This window comes from Glandiceps talaboti, chromosome 11 (genome assembly GCF_964340395.1).
Source record: "Glandiceps talaboti chromosome 11, keGlaTala1.1, whole genome shotgun sequence".
Lineage (NCBI taxonomy): Eukaryota > Metazoa > Hemichordata > Enteropneusta > Spengelidae > Glandiceps > Glandiceps talaboti.
The window spans coordinates 10,394,295-10,418,656 of NC_135559.1; the positions used below are offsets into that span (position 1 = coordinate 10,394,295).

At 34.8% G+C, this 24,362-nt stretch overlaps 1 protein-coding gene across 1 annotated transcript; it reads right to left on the reverse strand.

Moving 5' to 3' along the window:
• On the reverse strand, positions 1-23,722 carry LOC144442004 (atrial natriuretic peptide receptor 1-like). The gene is made up of 21 exons (XM_078131276.1): positions 23,071-23,722; positions 15,229-15,419; positions 14,762-14,878; positions 13,819-13,957; positions 13,135-13,226; positions 12,380-12,524; positions 10,191-10,275; positions 9,583-9,682; positions 9,400-9,468; positions 8,686-8,763; positions 8,122-8,226; positions 5,977-6,048; positions 4,828-4,996; positions 3,994-4,152; positions 3,636-3,813; positions 2,872-3,015; positions 2,339-2,531; positions 1,820-1,994; positions 1,420-1,518; positions 708-799; positions 1-126 (listed from the first exon to the last, which is right to left on the reverse strand). The coding sequence occupies exons 1-21, from the start codon at positions 23,720-23,722 to the stop codon at positions 1-3; spliced, it is 3,180 nt and encodes a 1,059-aa protein (XP_077987402.1).
• Positions 23,723-24,362: the final 640 nt, after the last annotated feature.

Genomic DNA, 24,362 nt, shown 5'->3' on the forward strand with positions numbered 1-24,362 from the left:
TTACAAATTACCCTCGTCTTGAAGTGTGATATTGTCTTCACACGTGTTCTCATCAATCGTGTCGTGAATGTCTTTGTTCTGAGTGTCAACACCAGTTAACCAGAATGTGATGACCTTCCCTTTACCCTGCAATAAAAAAATGACACCAATCTTACTGCCTACATGTTATATTCTTGTAATATCATGCTTTTGTTCTTTTCGAAGAATCGATTCCCAATTTTTTCATAGCCATCGTCTTGGCAAGTAACTCTATGCAGAGGAAATGCTTAGCGGCCTGATATTCTTTCCAATTACACGATAAACTATCAATAAACATTGTCATTCACAATCATCACTGTGTAGGCACTTTCACATCCGCATGCTGCGGATCTCGACTCCAGAAACTTTACAACAAAGTTCGTATAACTGTTTTGCATTTAGTCAATATCACGGCGAAGAGCAAACTTTGAAAAAGTTAGAGATGAGCAGACATTGAAAATATGACTACAAAAAATTCATTTATTTGTAATTCAAAAAAAAAAAAATGAGTGTGTAGAAAGACTTGAAGGGGCAATGTATTTGTTATTCTGTCACGTGATGCTTATTCTATCACGTGACGTTTATTCTATCGATTTATACCTGATCTATGATTTTACACCTACGACTTAACTCGATCCATATTCATCACGTGACGCCTATTCTACTAGTTGAGACACACTTGACCTCACCTTCATTTCGACCAATCCACGATGTTCAACTTTGAACCCACCAATAGTTCTCAAGATATCACAAGTAGAAGGACTAATATGGATCTTCAATGCTTAGTGGAAAACGAGAAGATGATGATAAGTATAATTTATTTATTTATTTATTTATTTATTTATTTATTTATTTATCTATTTATTTATTGACGGCATGCCATTCACAAAACGGTTTTATTGTGCAAATGCGATAAAATACAACACATATATTACATACACACTCGATAGATACTGAACAAACCGAACAAACTGGTCTAGAACATGCCTAATTGGAACACCTAGAAGAGTGGGAGATTGCGGTAAGTTATTAGATTGATGGACTATTTGCGACGGTGGATGCCCTTATCTAACGGATCGGGAGTCGACTTTCAGAATTTGGGTCCTTGCGTTGTATCTATGAATGTATAATTAGTTGTTATAGGTTAAGAAAGGTATGATGGTACTTATGTAAGCCTGTTTTTATCAGAAAAATTACGGTTTCGACAATGTTAGCCCAAACATAATCAGGCATTAGACGTACCGCATGATGAAAGCCAATCTTTTCATTTCACAGTTTTAGCGGGGGGGGGGGGGGGGGGGGGGGCTGTTGGTGAAATTGGTGTAATACTGACATATCGAACAATTATCAATCAAACATTATAATTATTTACGAACTGTAGAAAATGTAAGGCAAACAAACCTTGGCCATTAGATTCCATTCTTGAGGCTGTGTTGACGGTGTCTCCGAATAAACAATATCGCGGCATTTTAAGTCCCACGACACCTGAGACAACTGGGCCTACAAATAATTCAAATTAAACATCTCTAGAGATTAAATGCCTTCCTGAAAAATTAAAGTCTGTAAGTTTTGAACTTCAATATAAGACTAGAAGTGTGCCTGTCACGTGTCACACTAAAACAGCCTTTAAACCAAAGTTAGAGGTAGCGTAACTTGCAAACGCATAGAAGATTGGTTAAACTCAACAAAACCACCATTCAGGTTTGATTTGAAACATTTTTGGTTTCACCTACAGAGGGCGACATGCGAGTATCACTGAACAAACTGGTGGATCACATACGAGATAGAAATAATACTATACCTGAATGAATTCCGATACGCAGTTTTAATTTTTCTTCAGGTCTGTGTCTTATTTGGAAAGTGTCCACACTTTCCAGTAGGGCTAGTGCCATCCCAGATATCTCCCTAGCATGGAGATTGCCATTGCGGATGGGAAGTCCAGACACGACCATGTAAGCATCGCCGATGGTCTCCACCTACAAGTTTAATATAATGAGAATTGTAAAATCTTTGAAGAATGACGTTCCGATCAACGGTATCTCTACATAACGGTAAATTTGGAAGTAACAATACTAGCTACTAAGCTAGCTAACTTGCTGTGACCCGAAACTATCATCCCAATACTTCAGAGACATTTCTTTATCAAGAAGTTGCCATGGAGATATTGTTGATAGAATTCAAAAAAGAATAATGAGAAAAGGACGAACGGTTCACCGTAAATATAGTGACTTCTGACAAGAATTATTATTAACAAAAAAACCCACAAAAACCAAACAAACCGATATAAGAAAAGAAACATACGACAAAATTTTAATTTCACCTTGTAAACATCAAAATGGTCAATGATAGCATCAAAGCACGTGTACAGGTCATTCAGCAAGGCTACAACTTGTAACGGTGTACTGGTTGCTGAGAGTTCTGTAAAACCAACGATATCACTGAAAAAAATCGTCACATTATCAAATGCTTCAGCATCAACCGTCTCTCCTCTTTTCAGTTGTTCAGCTACAGATCTGTAAACAATGATATGACTGAATGAAACGTCATCTCGACAGATTTATTACAAATTGTCGACAAAACTATCTTAGTATATAACAAATAAACAAATATAAGTGACCTGAAATTACAAGAAAGTAAATCGTGTTCTTATTAGTGGGTAGGACTTCTGTTGATTGGCTTAGTTGACTGTCACAGACTGATATCAGACAGAACGAACATGCATTAATACCAACACAACGTGTAAAATTAAGTATTGAATCCTCAGACAAATTATTTTACTCAGGATATCAATGCATTCTTATGAAAGTACACAATCAAAAACAGACAGACAGACAGACAGACAGACATACACACCTGGGAAGTAATTGATGTAGTAACTGTTCTGATCTCTTCTGTTCTTCCACGAGCTGTGAGGTTCTCTGTGCAACGATACCTTCCAAGTTATTTGCATATTGCTCCATTCTCGTCAGAAGGTTGTCCAAAATATTTTCACTGTTTCTATAAAAATAGGATTTAGTTTGATCATTCATTCAGAAAAGAGAATATTAAGTTGTAAACCATAAGAACAGGGCACGTATGATAGCTTCATCTCTCGAAGATGTATCTTAACCGTCCTAGAAATTGTCGCAAAGAAGTGAAGTGAACAGTGATATTGATGAACTACATGTGTAAGAAGTTTGTATGGCAGCATGAAGACAAATCAATTGATCAAAGACTCAAATCACCTACTTCACACAGAATATCTTCGCAGTGGTCGTTGCCTCAGAGTATCACATGGTGACATATGCACATACGAACAGATTTAAGTTTTAGTTGTATTACGCCATCACCCCCAGGAATCACTGCACTTGCACAGTGCATTCTCACGTGATCCCTTCCGTGTTCAAGATGACTGCATATATAGAATCCCGACAAAATTCTCGATGATCTGGGGATTTTGTACCGAGGTCGACCCAATTCATTTACAACATATAATGGCCATGTATTGTGAACCGCTTTCCTGCATACTTAGTTACCAGGTTTATTTATCTAAATTTCTGTGACAGATATTCGAAACGAAATCAGTAAAAATGACAGGATTTTATCTATTTTTTACTAGTACTGTTGATGACACCTACCCTCGTTCTGAATTCATTTTCTTAACAATAGCCTTGAGTTTATGAAAGTCTGGTCGCTCAATGGCTTCTTCACTCCAGCATTGTTTCATCAAATGAATGACGTCACCAGGCGCATCCGATTGGCCTACGTGTGGACGGAATGGGGGCTCTTCACAGCGACGCACTCTATTGATGATATCTTTGAAAAAAATATAATTACAATTCACCTGTGTCTGTCTGTCTGTCTGTCTGTCTGTCTGTCTTATTTAATTTTCAAAATTGGCTCATTCTGGCCCGATCACTTTATTGAATCATATTTAAAATAAGTAGAGAATAAAAACAGGTATAGAATTGCACTGACATATAAAACCAATCAAACCTCGTAATGGAATACACAGTTCCGCCATCTCGTGATCGTAGGGACAAGAACGTGTGATGATTTCCTGAAGTATAACACCAAAACTGTACACATCTGCTTTTTGAGATCCTTTGGTCTGCTGTCGATTTCTTAGAAGTTCTGGAGCACGCCACAAACAAGCTAAGAGAAAAAAGGATGACAGAACCTGTTTTATAAATATGACTGTGTAGTTTTCAGAGATGGTCTCCCAACATTCCTTCATAGCTATAATTATGATGTCATAGAACTCCATAGCGCATGAGTGCAAGTGTGACATACTCTCAAGAACATATATTCAAAGTGCAACAGAAAACAGCATAGCCCGAGTGCAAATACCCGAAAGTACACATGGTGTTATAATTACTCACGCATCCGTTATCATTACATAATAGCTAGTCAACGAGTTCGGGGGGGGGGGGGGGTTATATGCCAATAAACGAGGGGGCATAGCCCCCGAGCTTTTGGCACATAACCTACCGAACCAGTTGTCCATCTTACTTATACTACGGCGTGATTGGCTTAAATGGATCTTTTTCAACATTTTGTGTAATTTGTTGCATGCATATTGAGTGCTGAGCGTAATATAGGTCACACCCCTAAGAAAGAGTGGGTTATGGCTCCATATAACCAAATCAAGGCCCTGATGGGCCTAGTCGGTCTAGCCGTAGTATAAGTATGTTTATAAAATTCAGCAAATTCCAAAAGAAATTATGCTAGCGTGCGTTAAAACAGTAATGAGATCTGAGGAAATACTACTAGTATACACACACTACGATGAAAGTAATCACTGGTACATTTGTAATAAATTATACGTACCATAGAGATCAGAATGCGTCTCCGAATTAGCTTGGACAGGGTCACGGTCTCTCCATTCATGAAGACCAAAGTCAGTCACCTTCAAAACAAAACGACTGTCAACTAGACAGTTGGACGATTTCAGAGCACCATGACATTTCAGGAAAGAGCCATGTATGTAATCCATACCCTATGGGAATACAGAATATCAGTCATGACTCATGTAGTCGGATCGTATTTCATAGATGCAAGTCAATCAACACATGGAAAATGTTACAAACCATATGATCGACAATATCTTCTGAAAGATTTATGCACTTTGGTTTTATGTTTGAGTAATATATGTTGGTTTGTCTGTGTGCCCCTGGTGTGCATGCATATCTATAACCTGCCTATATATCATTCGGTTTCCTTTCCTTTCCTTTCCTGTCTGTCTGTCTGTCTGTCTGTCTGTCTGTCTGTCTGTCTGTCTGTCTGTCTGTCTGTCTGTCTGTCTGTCTGTCTGTCTGTCTGTCTGTCTGTCTGTCTGGTTGGTTGGCTGTTGTCTGTCTGTCTGTCTGTCTGTATGTATGTATGTATGTCTGTCTGTCTGTCTGTCTGTCTGTTTGTTTGTTTGTTTGTTTGTTTGTTTGTTTGTTTGTGTGTATGTGTGTATGTATGTATGTATGTGTGTTTGTTTGTTTGTGTGTGTGTGTGTGTGTGTGTGTGTTTGTATGTATCTGTCTATGTGTCTGTCCATGCATAAGTTTGCCGCTGTGTTCAGTGTGTGTGTCTTCTGTCAAAGACAACACTCACAATAATATTTCAATTTTAAGAAGATCGTTGGTATCCAAAGGAAAGTTCCTCAACAGATTAATATATGACTAGAGTCAGTTATGTTTACTGCCCCCGAAGACACTAATTTTTACGAGCCATGTGAGCACATTTCAGGAAAGAATACATGTTAACATTGAAAAATGTACCCCAAACAACAAACAAAAGTACACACCAATTCATCATTATTTAGATTGACAACACGTGCACGATTTTGTCAAGGAAACTTGGACAACCTTAGAGACTCATTCATTGTTAGTACATTCTTTAACTTTGCTATTTCATCTAATCCATCAATGACATGAAGCAAAAATCAACAAGTATATAGACAGTGAGGACAGAACAGAGTGGATTTACCTTGACTATGTCAAATAGCAGGGAGTATCGAAACATCCAATCCAACTTAATAGATTCATTTTCCAATATATCCTGTAAATAGGAGAGAGTGAACATTCCACTGAACAGAGGTTCGGGGTTAACTCCACAATAGCTGTCATTTTTGTGGACGTTTTGATTGAAAATAATTACAGAACTTCACTTAATGTTGTAACCGTTTCTTCTTCGAAAGAAGACTCTGGTGTCGAGCCATCACTAGGAATGCAAACAAATGGGCAGCGTGGTCTGCCTCACATTTACTCGTTCTAGAAGTCACCCCTCCCCCTGATAAACTTTAAAGTTGAACCCCATGTAATAACAAAAATATTGTATGACGGATTCTTAGCTTTTACCTTAAGAACCTAAAAAGGGCACATGTAAAGTAATCAAAAGTGATTTGTAATATAGGAAAACACATATGAAAGCTGCTGTAGTATGCTCAAATACATATTTGCTGTTCTTGATTATTAAAGCAAAGTTAATAACAGAATTGAAGAAAGTGTATTTAAAAATACACCTGTCAGTTTTCAGGTTATTAAACTCATTGAGGTGGGATGGCGTCACTCATAGTTAAAAAACCCATTCTGATCAGTCTACATATTGAGAAATCGTGACAAAGTACACCCATCTCTTTGACTACCATGAAATGTATAATTTCAACTAAGTTAAGACAAACGCCTGCTCTTGAGTTATATAAAATAAAGTTATTTTATAAAAGAAGTTAGGCTATCTTTAATGTAATATAATATGATATAATATAATGTGATATGATATAATGTAATGTAATGTAATTTAATGTAATATAACATAATACAATACAATACAATACAATACAACACAACACAATACAATACAATACAATACATTATCACATAAATACGTGCATATCTTCTACTGTGTGACGTCAAACAGGGGTGATTTCAGAGCATATCACCCCTGTTCTACCGAACTATTTTTTCTCCGTACTGTTTGAGTGTTCGTGTCAATCCTACGCTACGATCAAGTTTATCGTAATAATTATGTGCTTTCAAAACGTAAATACATACATTACGTTACATATATCCTTGGATGGCATGAGTTTGATACGTAGAAGTCCTTTTCTTTTTATTTGATACATTTTATTCTATTTAAAAATCACGTAGATTATCGATGTAGCAGCTGGCAAGCTTCCGATTTTCCGTCGAGCTCAGATCGCCGAACATACACAATAACACAACCCGAGAAAATATTATTAAAATGACGGCACAAAAGTCGTAGTCAGACAATTCTACTTACGTTTTAAACTATATTCGATATTACATGTACATCGCAAGGTTATAACCGATAATTTTGGTTGAGAAACCACACAACCGTATGACCGATACCATACATATGGTAAGCTCGACCTCGCGACAGGTCACGCGATTATGTAATTTGCATAGCCATTGGGCGCCATTTTTTAATACGCGATGAAGAATATAGTGCGATGAAATGATGCAGTATTCGTAAAATACGATTTAAAATTTTAGAAAAATACTGGGAAATACTTAGTTATGTGATAAATATATAATTCCATGAAATCAATGTTAGTTTTACGTCATAATGCTCCTCGTATGATTCCGCTGACAACAAATTCTCGCCTACCTGCTCGAATTTGTATTAGTCCGCGGAATCATACTCAGAGCATTATGACGTAAAACTAACATTGATTTCATGGCATTATATATAAATAAAATATTAAATATAATATAATATAATATAATATAATATCATATAATATCATATAATATCATGTAATTGTATTTATTGTCATTCATTAGTCAAAACTTTCTAAGTCCAGGCTTTTAAATTGAAGTTGTGACATTTCAACTTTGTCGAAGGGTTGGCCGCAATATGCCACGAAATATACATATACAATTCGGCAAGATACCAATTAACACTTCATGTAGTTTGTTTTTATAAAAACTGTATTTATAAAAGTAACATAATAGTTTTATTGTCATATACAAAAACAAAAACAAAAACAACAGCAACAGCGGCAACAACAACAACAACAACAACAACAACAACAACAACAACAATAAAAACAACAACATCAACAACAACCAAAACAACAACCAAAACAACAACACTTAATTTACTACTTACCTGGAGACTACCTTTTGGACAGTATTCAATTACTAAACAGGGTTTTGCAGGTTCCACGCATGCGCCAATGAATCTTGTTAAATTTGCGTGGTTGACATCACGAAGCTGTAAAAGATAGTTCGTAACTTGATTAATCTGTTTTGAACGTCGATATGTAATCAATGCATTTCAAAATAAAATCTATTCAGATCGATTTCTGCCTTTAGTGCATTTGTATTGATTATTGTTAGCAACTTTGAGTACGTATCCAGTAAAACTTATTTCTGTCTTTTAATTTATAGTACATTTGTATTGATTACTGCTATCAACTTAAATGCGATTTTGTATAGAATAGTAGTACCTAAGCAACAGACTCAACTTAGAAATATTTTAAAGAAGTTATAGCACTTCACATGTGTTCAGCTGTTTTGGGGATTATCTGCAAGGGTTTATAAGAATTGATTGGAGGTGTGAAAAGATCTATGGAAAATCAATGATTTGGTTCAAATAATTTAACTGTAGGTAATGCTGACGATAAACTGAAATTCAAATATATGAAAGAGTCAATTAATAACACTGCATTACCTGTTTTAGTTCTAGCAATATCTGCTGGGTGAGATTCATTTTACGTGAGTCAATCGGCTTGATTGCTTGTCTTGAACCCTTAAGGGAATGACAAATGGAAATAGTCAGGATGATATTGCCTCGCATATTATAAATGCCTCCTTAACCAAAAGTCAGTAGCTACCTTATATTGACATAGCATACGCTTATAGAATGAAGGGAGGAAAGAGAGTGAGAATATAGATCATAATGTCATGGTGCGTGACTAACGACGTCAAAGTGAAATCCTATATCCAGAGATGATATGATTCGTCTTTTGACATAATTTCAAACCATGAATACATTTTTAAGTAATCAACATTTAGAAATACATGTATTTTGAAGTTGGTTTTTGGAAGTTGATATCGATTGTTATCATTATCATATCTGTATTCGTGAGAATCGGTTGCATTTTCATAATAAGGTTTAGTCATTAAAAATGTTTTAAAAGTGAAACAAAGGAAACACCAAGAACCATACAGTTTCCAAGTGTGCAGTTTTGACAAATGGAAGAACTCAAAAGAAAAATAAGTATGTCTTTTAAAAAAAATGCCGTGTTACAAACGCATTGTGTCGTCCAAATTCGAAGTTGATGTTGAACATGTGATATTATTTTGAAATTTGGTATAGCATCATTAATAATTTTAAGCAAAGAAGAGTGACTTCTCATATGGGGGGGGGGGGTCAAGGTTTTACCTTGTATATTCCAATTTTGGCGAAGACCTGTTCTTCATTAGCGTCACCCCTCGAGGAAGGAAGAGATATCTAGAAGAATAATAAGGTCTGATGATATGGCATATTAATTAAATCACATTGGGTTTAAATGAATACTTTATATAAATCAAGGAAAAAACAAAATATATCTGGTTCAACACTCACCTTTGATGACAGACTGTGGACAGTCTTTTCCTCGAAAATGATATCATCAGGGCATATTTTCCACAACATTTCTGCTATCTCCTTTTGTAATTTATAGCGACTGAAAAAAAATGTGTATGGCAGACTTAAATCATTTGCATCGGCAAGACAGCATGTCACGCGCGAGTGCGCGCTGTCTGTCTGTCTGTCTGTCTGTCTGTCTGTCTGTCTATCTATCTATCTATCTATCTATCTATCTATCTATCTATCTATCTATCTACCTGTCGATCTATCTATCTATCTGTCTGTCTGTCTGTCTGTCTGTCTGTCTGTCTGTCTGTGTCTATATGTATATATATATATATATGTATATGTGTATGTATATGTATATGTGTATGCATATGTATGTATGTATGTATGTATGTATGTATGTATGTATGTATGTATGTATGTATGTATGTTATCATGGACAAACATTCTTGATTTGCGGAACATATTTTACTAGAGTTCTATTGAATATGATTTCCTGCTTATGTCATAAAAAAGAAAACAATAGTATATCTTTTTTAAGAACACATCAAAATATCTTGAAAAAATTGTGCTATTAATTTCAGCCAAGAATACCTTACCGATAGAATACAGCAGATACAACCAACAGGATTATCAAGATTACTGATATCACTATAGCCATGATTGCTACTGGACTCAAGGGTTCTACGTCAATCGTTGTCATACAAGACGGGAATGAAAAGAAATGCAAAATTCATTTTAATTCATGGAGTTTGCCCCTGGTAGCAGAAATATCACTTGAAATGGTGTATTAACAATTAGTAAAACATTATAATAGGGACGTTCAATATTGTATTCATCTTGCATCTTGAGTGACACACCGTAAATGTTCGCCTGAGGTTCTCATTGCTCACCGTTATGAGATATAGCACAATATAATAGCCAAGGTGAACAAAAACTATGAAATATATACTCTGGTCGTTCTTCGTGTTGACAATGCACGTCTACATGTCATGACAACGCGTGTCTACATCACTGCTTCTACTGTGTTCGAAAAAATGAGTCAAAATATTTAACATTATCATTAATAGGGAACTTGCAATCTAGACTGAGTATGCTCAGACGCAAAGGACTATGGGATTATCTGTGGTTATCGTAATACCTAAACTGGAGCTACCGATAAAATAAACCACCCACAATGGTCAGGGTAACTATGAATTGATCATTCGTGGTTGCAAATATATTTGGTGCCTCTTAAATATTTCTCAATCGGATGCAGTTTAACACAAAATATTGTATTATTGTAGTCAAAATGTCAAGAACATTTATCTCCATTCATATAATTTTTACATATAAATAAACCACAGTCTCCAATTTTTTTTTGTATATGTAGTGCAATTGCGAACAATAGCCACTTCAGGAATAAATGACAAAGAGATCTCCTAATTGGCCAAGCAAATTGGTTCGCTGCTGCTCAGAATAACAAAAAAAAAATAATAATAAAAATGAAAGACGGCAACACTTTACGAAAGGTGTACATTGTACTTTAACGTGCATTGGGTATTGCACTCCAATACACGGGACCTCTATTTTACGTCCTGTCAGAGGGACAAAAGTAAACAACTAATTGTTTCGTACATAGTCATTATACATTTTGTTAATAATTTCTGCCATTAATGATGTTGGAAGACTCAATGAAATTTGTTTTTGCTTAACGATTACGTAATTGAATTATATTTTAATTGTTTCCTAAAGGAACGCAGATCTAGTCATGGAAATCTGTGTCAATAAAAAGTTAATAATGATTAATAAAAAGAGCAAGTCAAATTAATAATGAGTACAAAGCCTATTAGCTTCCAATCTGCACTGGTCGACTAATTACTTGTTAACAGCAGGTCATCTAACTAATTGTCTTTATGACGACGCCGTTGACTGGGGCATTTGTAAAAGAAAGATATTATTGTTTTAATCTTGATACTTCATTGTCAAACACATAGCTAAAAGGAAATCTAAGAGATCATATCATGGGCCAATATATTATAATGAGATAATATAGTCCATACTTTTCGCTATACACAGCTCCCCTTCAAAATGACAAATGGAAATAATCTAAAGTCAAAATGATATTGCCTGGCATATAATAAATGCCTCCTTAACCAAAAGTCAGTAGCTACCTTATATTGACATAGCATACGCTTATAGAATGAAAGGAGGAAAGAGAGTCAGAATATAGATCATAATGTCATGGTGCATGACTAACGACGTCAAAGTGAAATCCTATATCCAGAGATGATATGATTCGTTTTTTGACGTAACTTCAAACCATGAATACATGTTTAAGTAATCAACATTTAGAAATACATGTATTTTGAAGTTTTTGGAAGTTGATGTCGATTGTTATCATTATCATATATGTATTCGTGAGAATCGGTTGCATTTTCATAATAAGGTTTAGTCATTAAAAATGTTTTAAAAGTGAAACAAAGGAAACACCAAGAACCATACAGTTTCCAAGTGTGCATTTTTGACAAATGGAAGAACTCAAACGAAAAATAAGTATGTCTTTTTAAAAAAATGCCGTGTCACAAACGCATTGTGTCGTCCATCTTTGAAGTTGATGTTGAACAGGTGATATTATTTTGAAATCTGGTAAAGCATCATTAATAATTTTAAGCGAAGAAGAGTGACTTCTCATATTTGGGGAGATATTATTGTTTTAATCTTGATACTTCATTGTCAAACACATAGCTAAAAGGAAAACTAAGAGATCATATCATGGGTCAATATGATGAGATAATATAGTCCATACTTTTCGCTATACACAGCTCCCCTTCAAATCCACATATGGGGGTATCTAACGGTGGGTTGGTCGATCCAGCAGGCCACTGCAATTCTACTCCAATAACAGGTTCATACTGTTTACGTTTCCCGAAATATTTGGCGACTGTAACCAACTATATTCGTGTGAGGTCAGTACCATTTGTAAAAAAAAAGAATAAAAACAATCACAAGATTAATATGGAAATTCGTGCACACTACATTGTGTTCTATATTATCTGTTAATCTATATTATAGAGCGAATGGCTTATATATATATATATATATATATATATATATATATATATATATATATATATATATATATAATATATATATTAAATAGTATCAAACTCGACTCGTAGACGAGAGTGCTCGATACTTGTGTAAGCAGGGCGGGAATAATAGTTGTCTGATGATCGCATTGAGCGTGGAACTCGGAGTAACAACTAAGCACCTCAAGTTCCAACCAACTTTCTTTGATTATATATGTATTCTCTATTGTAGTAAATAAAGGGTCTCATTTGCTAAACGAAAGAAATCTATCAAAGGAAATATAATGTTCAATACATGGCAGTTTTGTGAAATTGGCTAGTTATAAATATTTCTTTAAAAGGTTCATGATGATCACCCATTTTTAATTTTTATTTTCAATTCAAAGTAGGTCTTGGTTCACGTCACTTGCAAACATTAAACCCCACCACATAAGGTTATTAAAGCACTGCTACTGAACTTGATGCTCCGTACCTTAAAACCCCCATCATCTGTATACTGCATATCAAGCAACATGTAATCGGTATCCATGTCTGCATTGTTATCCATCGTCATTTGCATAACGCCTGTCAAAACATAAAGAAAGTTAATGTAATCAGATTGCAAGGTTAATGCAATTTCCTAATTTGTGATCCGAACTGAACATGCTGAGATGCTCACGGCTAAGGGATTACTGTCAGTAGCTGTAATATCCGATCTAGGGTGATTGTAACAAAAGAAAATAAAGCTCTCCTACACGGATCTGGTTTTCAAAGATTTCATTATAACTGATTGCTGAGAACAATGATTATGACATGTATAAGAATAGGACAATCTTCCCTTTCCCATCATGCAGTTTCCAAAATGGCGCTTGTGTAAGTTGCTAATTACGGTATCGCTGTATATTATTATGTTACTTTACTCCCATGACTTCTTACATCAACTTTTATTACAAGACTCATAGAATCCCTTCCTTGTAGTTGAGGCATTAATAATTTCGTCAGTGGTATATAGTCTATGGCGACTATATGTTTGATTTTTGGAGCTACTTTTGTAGCATGTGCGTTATAGCTATGATTTTGGAGTCATGATTTATGTACTAAGATATCCCCGGAATTATACCAAACGGATTCGACGTCATACGTTTTAATACGTGATATATGGGACGCTAACACTCACCTGGCAGATCCTTTCTACTGTACATCTTTTGGGCTATGGAGTAGCCATCATACGGGTCCCCATTTTCAGCCAATGTCTCATTCAGTGCAACAGCATACAAGTACACAGAGTCATGGACCATGCCGGCAAGAAGTGATATCTAAAAGAAATATTCAAGACATCTTAAATATACAATATTCTGAGCAAGACATCCCTCCTCGTCATCCCTTCAAAATTTACCAATTATAGAGTTCCTTTTATAGTGTTAATGTTAACAGAACATGTGTTTTCAAACATGGTTGCCTTCGACACTAAAAGTAACTTTCAAGTAGTTGAAAGGGGACATAAAACATTGGCACAGCTTCAGAAGCAAAACGTATTTCATTCCATCAAGCCGACAATAGAGTATTGCAAAATCGGCAACATATGGGTGGTGTCATTTTTGAACTGTTGATCCCAATGGGGCGCCCTATTGAGTATTGAGTCGACTATGAAAGCCAATCAGGTTATTAACTGTTTGTGCATTCTAGCATAACACAACGATGTATCTCTTTTTGAGAGATATCCCTTGATTATTTAAGATCATATGACGGCCGGAAATAAGCTATATAGTCAATATTTTCATAAAGTTATACATTCATGCATTTTACTAAAGTACACTGAGATCAGATTTTACTCTTTTAAATTACACAGTTTATTTTATGCGTAGTTTTGACACAATGTGAATAATTAACTTCGAACTTCCCATGAACAATTTTAATATTCTTGTGTTAGGGATGTCAAATATATATTTATGATTCTTAGTAACGTCGCATTAAGCGCAAATAACCGAACGCAGCACACATAGCCCAAGGTACCAGTCAAATCATGTCATCTTAGCAAAGATGGAAAGGATGCTGTAATATAATATCAACATCAGTAAAAGGTTTAGAAAATTGCTAACTAGGTAGGTGTTCTGATTTACCTTTTCACCTTCAGAGTAAATGTAGCCATATTCTATTTCGCTTCGATTCTTGACTTCTTCAGTAAAAGTCTGAAATTCCTCGGTGTTTGGCTCCAAGAAAGCTAAGAAAAGTAATGCCTAAGTATAAGAACAAAAATCACATTATTGTTAAAATGAATATATGACAAACACAATCCAACAACATGAAAAAAGCAGTTTGGTGAACATGCAGACTCGACCAAAAAACCCCACATTTTTATACTAATATGTTAATAATACATAGTGTTAAAAGAAAAAATTATATCTCAATTCGCCTGATCACGAAAACTGACTAACCGTAAATTCCTTCAAGTTCTTAATTGCTGAAAACTTTCTCTATTACTATGAGAAAGTCTCCATTATTATGAACAGACACCAAGGTATTGGTGTTAACGTTGCTACTCGCATTAAAACTGCGCAATTTATATCACATATGCTTGAATCTGTACCTCGTATGCTTCCTTCGCCAGATTATTTTCAGTGTCATCAGGTCCCTGATCCCAGGCAAAGTCCCCGAAAGCGATGACATCCAGATAATGGTAGATACACACAAATGCATATTCTCCATTGATTAACCCCATTTGATTGGCCAATATCATAAACTGACGCACAACCTCCCCACGAACTCCAAACACGATAACTGCAAAGAGTAAAAATATGGCACGTTGGTAAAAGGTAGTATAAGGTTTTACAATGTTTGAATATTACTACAACAATTGCAAACGCTTACATTTGAGCTCTATACTGAGCTTAGTTTGTCACCAGTCTTGCTTTATATACGTTAGTATGACGCCAATACCGTTTCCAGAACAATTATGTACAGTACTATGTCACCATTTTTCTACCATCTGTACGTTTTATAGGATTGAATTGGAATCCACACCATCGATTGCACTACATCGAAAGCGTAACAGAATACTTGGCCACCTCTGTCACGTAAACCAGAAATTAAGATTAAATAAATAAATAAATGTTCTCTATAATAGTTGAGTTTATTTGCTGATTTGATGAGTAATATTTTTCTCATCATCTACAAACTCAATAATTAACATGATTTACAATGTCTAATACATCAGTGTAATTTTTCTTTCTTTTCGTTTTTCTTTTCTTTTAAAAAAGTTTGAAAATTTAGCATTTATACACACGTGAGTTGGCTCTACGAAACAATTAATCATTGGAAGTATTGTGAGTAATTGGCTAATTTTCTGAACTGTCTGACACTGGGATGGGGAGGTAGGCGGGGTGGGGGTGGGTGGGTAACAGGTTCCTGGGGATATACATGTACACAGTGAGGGTTTTATGACATACTAGATGTTCATATGTATTGTGTTTATTCCAACCTTTGAAAATTACCTAGAGATCTTGTAAATGATCTTGTAAATGTAGACGGATTGTCCTGTTTGCCTTTTGCATGACTTGGACAGCATTTGAGCACATGATAATTTGATGTTTGCAAAACGTGTGCAGACGGCGTTTCTTTGTGCAGCGTCGAATATTTCAACATATGTTGCTTCACCTTGATTATGGACACGTTATGAGCAATTGATCCTCGGCAGACGAAAATGAGGCTCATGTGGTGAAATGACATGATGTCATGGTATACCAGCTAGTTGCCACGTAGTATAAAACTATTGCAGTGACGTCATACTGGTACAGATGTAGGGAATAATGAACATTATATATAATATAGTAATATAGTAATTAATTAAGTCCACGTGATTCATTCAGGACCAATCACAGTTATGGATTACGATGTCTTATTATGTATAGTGGTGAAAGTCTGAGAAAAAGTTTATAGTTATACATATTTCTAAACGGATTACGTTATATTCATGTTGTCTACTTGTTTTGTATGGTATTATTTTACGAAACGTATATTATTAGATTGTGTTGCCTGCCAAAAGTGCCCAGTATTACACGTGTTCCTATTATCTGTATGTTCTTGCCGTACACCGGTCACCATTAGCTGATTTGTATGTTCACTTTGTCTACTTAAATCACATTTTGAGTAGTTTGTTTACGACGCTGAATGACTGACCCCGATAACTCTTGTATTGTTCAGCTTGTCATACTATCCGCATCAACTCGTTATGGTTTGGAAATACTGATTAAGTTAGCTACATCCCAAAGAGTCCCTGCCAAAACATCCATATATATTACCTAATTGCATGTAAATTATCGCACTTTCGTTAACGTTCACTTCTGTGGATATATCATGTTTGAGATTATTCATTTACACAATGACACATTTGAATAACCATGCTATATGATTACGCATGTAATCACTCCCTAACTGCGTCTAAGCTTATTGATTTCAAACAGTAATGATGACTTGCTAGGGAAAGAACAATCGTGTAGATACGAGATAACGATGTAACACAACAGTGCTGTAACCAAGCTAACCAAATTAATGTCAAATCTGTCTTCCCAAACAACATACATACAGCACATTAAATTCAATTCCCTTTAGATAATTTTGTGCGTGTTAGTCGTGATTCTTTAAACATATTTTTATTGTATTATTCTAAGTGATGTGTGTCCTATAAACACAGAAATGTCATAAATAAATGGAAATTGTGACTGCTTCTATTGAAATGCCGCACAGTTTATTTAATCATCAATGCAACTGTCTTGCTACATCAATTGGCCAATGGGGAATTCCTCACTAAACACACATTATTTGTCGACATTTCTTATGAACAATGTAGTGTAGAGTAACATATTGGTATCATCGCAATTAGTATGTATGCATTATGCATTACTTATAACCTAGGTGTTTTTCACGAAAAAGTATACATACGTCAAAACTAGATTAACTGCGACTTAATTTGTTTTGGTAAATTGCACTAAATATTTATCCGTGTTTTAGAAAAATGTCACATGCATGATTATATAATTTGAACTGCTGGCATATTTTGCTGAAATGATAGCAAAACCACAGCACGTTCCTTGGATAGTTGGAATGCAGTTGAAGACATAGAAAATTGATCTATTTGTTGTTCTTGACGTCGTAATGTTCGTTATCTGTTTTTCTAAGAGTATTGGGATTACCAACAAGGTCTATTAATTTTGTGTTTTTTTATTTTCCAAGTCTGTAATGTGTAGTTTCTACCATTGTACCGAAAAGAACTCAAGGTATCAAATTTAGAGCATATAAAGCAAGGCATGATGCATGGCCAGTTTATTTTCCGAAATATACTCTCAAAAAAAGTACAACGTTCGCGCAGACGATCAAAACTAAAAGCCTCGTTTTCAGCAATACGTCATATCCGTTCTGATTCGGGACAAGGTAATTTCTGCTGGCTCGGAACTAAATCAAATTATCACTTTCAATACAATCAGGTAAGCCACAATGAACTATTGTGTCTCTTCGTTAACGTTGTCGTTAATATGCTTATAGTGAAATTATAATTGATTTTTCAAATAAATGAGCATTTCACTTTCGACCATAACCATCGCAGAAATTACGAGCTCTCATAACATTAATATCTGCTGTGACGTGTCAAAGGCGAAATAGCTTGGATGATTATCATAAATTCACAAAATATTGAAAACCTGGAAGAGAAAGTCATCGTGTTGAAAAATGGTGGTAGAATGATAAGCCTTGTGAACATACACAATGGTTAGGTAGGCATTCAAGAGGGATCTCAGTTGATCTTTAAATTACATGTCTGATAACTAAGTAGACATCAGTATAATCAACTCTTCGACAAAATTGAATCAGTGCTATTTTCAGTGTTCCTGAATGTTATATAAATTTGACAATGTAGTACTTATACTTTTTTGCCTGACGTAATTTTATCTCATAAACCGTATAACATGTCTATATCAACTGGTCTACTAGATAGCGTAGGTTTCGACAAATGTAAAATGTTTTGAAAAGATATATATATAAATAAAATATGAGTTGTATAACCAAGGTGGTTATATTTACACAAAAAAGTGGTTGTAGAACGAGATTGAGTTTGTTGTTCTGAATTTATTGATACCCATAATTTTATCTAAAAACATCATTTTGATATAATGTGGTTTTGATATAATATCTAAGGTTACCCGTGAGAGGTTCTTCCATTTGCTACACATGGTTAAACATGTTTAAATGACTTTTAAACAATGTTAACATATTTTCATGATAAATATAATATAACAACATACAGACATTAGCTTTGTAAGCGAATTATATCCATCCAATCACGTAGAATAAACCTTCCAGAATAACTTAGTTCTAAATATCTCTCCAAGCCTGTTTCATGCAAAATAGTTTACCTGGTTAGTTTGATAAAATGAAACATGTTAAAGGTAATATTTTCAAGAAAATTGTCATTTTTTACTTCCTGATAGACTTTCTTCCATTATATAGATTCTGAAGTGCTTTAATGTTTATGTCATTTTGATGCCCATTAATTTTGTACTATGACACCAAATTGACTGCCTAGCTTTTTGCTGAAAGTGTGTTTGGGTTTTCGCTAAACAAAACAAAGTAAAATATAAACGTTTAGATGTTTACTTCAAAGAAGCTCACTGCGTTAAATACTGTGAGGTATATAGATGAATATAAAAATGGAATTATCCTTTAACGATGACATAAAAACATTAAAATAACCTAATGGAAAAAACCCAACGTTGTGAAAAAAAGTAATGCAACGACTACATAGAAAACGTGTGGCTCAAGAATAGAGGAATAAATGAATGCATTTAGGAATTGCTGTCGTAAATGTTGGTAAAGTGAAAATAAATTCGAAATTACGTTTTACTCTTCTGTTGCGCCTGAGTGGCGACACCAAATAAAAAGAGATAGTACAGATTTGTATTTTTATAAAAGTAATCAACTTGTCAAAATATCAAACGTGAAGTTTCCTGCCATCAAACAAAAAACTGATAAAAAAGGAAATTTTTGACACATGACTCAGTAGTCTGTCTGCGGAGTACATAGTGAGCAATCTAAATTTAGCCATCAATGACATGACTAGTTTGACTGTGGTGTCAATAGCATTGCGCTTGACAACGTTAGATATTGAATCATGTACATACAAGATTTGCGATAGAAAGGAAAAAGTAAAATGAAATAAACTTGGTCATTACATCATGAACTATTCTTTCTGCATGTCCGACATCAAAGAGGAAAGTTCATGTTAAACTTCTGTTTGCATCAAAAAGCTACAAGCGTAACAATAACTTTGTAAGGTTTAATTCAGACTGTCCGCCTAATCAATTTGTTCAAGAGATAGAGCACTGAAACATTACGTTAATATTAGAGATGCATACAGCCCTAAACATATGGTACCTACATATCTGAATAACTATATATATATATATATATATATATATATATATATATATATATATATATATATATATATATATATATATATATATATATATATATATATATATACTCAGTATGTGTAAAATGTAAAAAGCTGGAGTAAACGGCTTCATGCTTGATACTATATATATATATATATATATATGTATATATATATATATGAAAAAGAATCTTTATTCGATATGTCGGATTTTACATCTATTTATGTTGTCTGATGATCGCACAATGCGTAAAACTCCGAGTTACAACCAAGAAAGAGTTCCAGTACTCCCAAAACTATTGCGCTCTGCCACTGCGGTATAGAGCACTGTCTTAGCAGATTGATACTCACCGAGTTATATATATTTATATATCGACTGTAAAGGTAAAGTTGGTTCAACACTTTACACAAAGGTATATATCTATTTCATACACATATGTATGTATGTATGTATGTATGTATGTATGTATGTATGTATGTATGTATGTATGTATGTATGTATGTATGTTTGTGTGTATGCATGTGTGTGTGTGTGTGTGTGTAAAGTGCTGCACCAACTTAAAATATGAAATATTATAAACTGTTCCTTATAAAACGTTATCATTGTCATGATTGACAGAGAAAGGTTGCCATTTCTCATCTAAAACCAATATAATATTGTCTGTTTACTCAGTGTTGTTAACCACCTTGTCACGCGTACAAGGTATGGCAGCAATTTCCAAAATGTGTGCACAGAACAAAATAACAAATTTATCCAATTACATATATACATTATTGATTTGCAGGTTAGTGACATGCCAAAAATGAATTTAAAAAAAATAAATACTTTTGAAGATGTTGTACGTTCGTAGTTAGATAACTAAAATAAGTCTTGTAATTGTTAATGGGAGTCGAATCGATACACATTGTTCAGTATGACTTTATGATATTTTATTAAATCTCTTTGTCTACAATTACATTCACTAGGAGGTTGTTATCATGAAAATTAATTTTTCAACTTCCCATGTGAGGTGTATACTTTTTTGTATCTTACACATATTTCTCGGCCAACTATCAAGCATATTATAAAGGGTGTATTTATGAGAATTACAGCTTGCAACACATTAACTTTCTCTCTCTCTCTCTCTCTCTCTCTCTCTCTCTCTCTCTCTCTCTCTCTCTCTCTCTCTCTCTCTCTCTCTCTCTCTCTCTCTCTCTCTCTCTCTCTTATTTTTCATTGATGTGATTGATGGGTAGGGGGAATTTAAACCATAAGTTTAGATATTTCTCATACCTTTCATTCGAATAGGAAATGACCCATTTACTTTGTTTCTTTTTGTATGTAGATCACGCAGTGGGAGTCAGCATACATGTATGTATGTATGTATGTGCAAAAGATAAGTATGCATGACTTGTTTATATGAAGGTAATAAGCACCTAGGAGTCATGTATATTTCATACCTATGTATGCTGACTCCCAGGACACAATCCATAGCAATGGTTGATAGTGAACAATGATGGATTATTCAATGAGATTGCCTCGTCCACATGAAAAATTCACACAATATTTCATTTACAACTAGTCTTATAATATAGGCTTATCACACTAAACACCCCTTATCATGACCATGGGGATAGTCAGTAAGATAGGTGTCTCGCGTTACTCTATCTACCAGCAACCACGTCTGAACTGAATGACGCTACTAGTATCCCCAGCACACTGAAAATAGTTCATGATGCTGCAAATTCAAATACTATTATATGATAAAATATGAGCATCACGCCATAATTTGGTATGCTCATTCATGGCAACCTATCCTAACATTGCGTAACTTATGTAAATACATTTTCTGCCAAAGTTTGGTTTCTTATCAAGTACACACAATTGACAACTATACAACAATGATACAGAAACTGTTATACGTATTTCATATTTGATTGATCAACATAATGACCTCTGATTAAACTTTTCGACTTTAGTTGGAGCTTAAATCCTTTCATCTTACGAGACAGTGTTGTACAGAGTACTGTCGTGAGAGAAGAAAGGGTTGGATTGTATGGCGAGACGTATCGTACAATCTACATTTGCCTTTTTAAGTGGAAATATCATTTATCACGTACTCCATTTACAGAAACGAAAAAGGAAATTTAAGAGGAAGATAAGTATGCATAGCATTTACTTATAACTCTGTGAGATTAAACCCCTTCAAATCATTCATTTAGTCAGTCGGTCGTAGATTTTTTTCAAGTTAAAATTACTTCAAAATTGACAACACTTCTTACGACAAATTTACAGTTTGACATTTAAAGGACATTAACTGAATTATTGGGCATTTACGCATGCTTTGTTGATAGACACATTATTGTCGAGCAAACAAGTGCACGTGATGAAGTGTTTTTGACTCGAGTGTTCACCTACAGAAATTGGTAATAGGAAATACTGAAAGGTGAAAATGCGTTTACGTTCTTGTCCTTCATTTGGGAACGACAACCCTATTTTTGCGATATTTCAATTTCATTGGAAATTATTTCTTCCGAATATCTAACACGTTCTTATCCGTCCAAGAGAACCAGGCCAAGGACAGTAACACCTGACTGGATAAAAAAATACGACGAAAGATTACATACGTTTAAATAATATCTTAATGATATTTTTTAGTTAAAAAAACGGATTGTGCGTATTATATCAGCCTGTAATTTTGATTCTCATAGTGCTCCTTTATTCAAGAAACTAAAACAATTCTTGACATACACAATCAATTCAAGTTACAAGTTGCTATTTTCGTTCATGACGCACTCCATGACAGACTCCCCTCGCATTTTAAGTCATATTTCTCCCCTTTAGAGCATGTTTATCGTACTCGGTCAAAGGATAAAAATATTCTTCATCCCCCTAAACTTAAAAGTAGATTAGGCCAGACGTCAATCAAATTTGTTGGTCCTATGGTGTGGAAAATTATTATTATTTACAAATTAACACCAATATTAGAGCTATATACTACTTACTTCTAGAAACACTGGCAGCTTCAGTCAAAATTTCTCGATGACTTTTGTCTGCAAAGCTTCCCTGGTAGTAGTAGGCAATTGTGAAGTTAGCTTCTTTGGCCGCTAACTTTATTCCCCCGGTCGGGACTTGCCATATCAAGAACTCATCGTTTATTATGGATATTCGCTTCCAGTTGAAAGTGTCACAAATTGATTTAAAGAAAGCGCCTAACTTGAACTGTGGTCCAAACGTCCTGACTAAAGTTGTAAACTCGTTCTTGTTAAGCATTTCGTTACTTGAACATATACCACTGAACGTTGGGATGTTGTAATAGACGGCTAGACGGGCTGTAAGTCGGCACACTGGCGAGCAAAGTGGTCCGATAAACGCAGAGTAGTTCGCCGTAGTGATCATGTCTACTGTCTTGCCAAGGGTGTTAATCGCGTTGCAGTGCGTATCTAAGACATCATATGTGAGAGTATGGCCGGGGAGAAGAGTCGGGTCTGCATTCACCTTATCAACGGCTATGAGAGCCCCGGGTCCAACTCGTAGACTGTTGAACGGAACTACTTGTGGGGATGGCATCATTATCAGCAGTCGAAACTCGTCCATCTCAATCTGGTGAACAAGTAAAGAGATGAAAATTACGGCGACACCTGCTAATCGGGACATCTTCGATCAAACTTGAACTCCAGTCCTTTGAAGTACCGAATACGTATCTACCTTATAGGAAAATAACTTCTCAGTGTAATAACGCGCAAACTGATGTATTTCTGGACGTATAATGAAATGTAAATGTCTCCCGTTGCCATGAGAACAAAATTATATTCATGAATATCGATCGACTGTTTCCCGAAAGTGTCGTGTGACACAGCTTTAATCTGTCACCTAGCCACCCGTGAAACTTTCGGCTATGTAATGAACGACAGCAGCGTAGAAATAAGATTAAGAATGCACACAAATGACTAAACGAATGAATTATTTGTCACATTTTTATTGCATATTGTTTTATTGTATTTTATTTTACTGCATTATTACATTTATTGGTTTGAAAAAACAACAACACCATTTTAAGATATATTGATAATTTATTAAATGTATATTCCAGATGGTTTATTCATGTCTGTCTATAGGTTTTTTTTTTATTAAAGATTTATAAACAGAGAAAACAGAAATAATGTTCCGATAAGACTATATAAGACTACAACAACGTAATTTGTTCCTCTCTTTGAGATAAGGTTAATAAATGATGATGATGATGATGATGATGATGATGATGAGGGTGATGATGATAATGATGATGATGAAAATA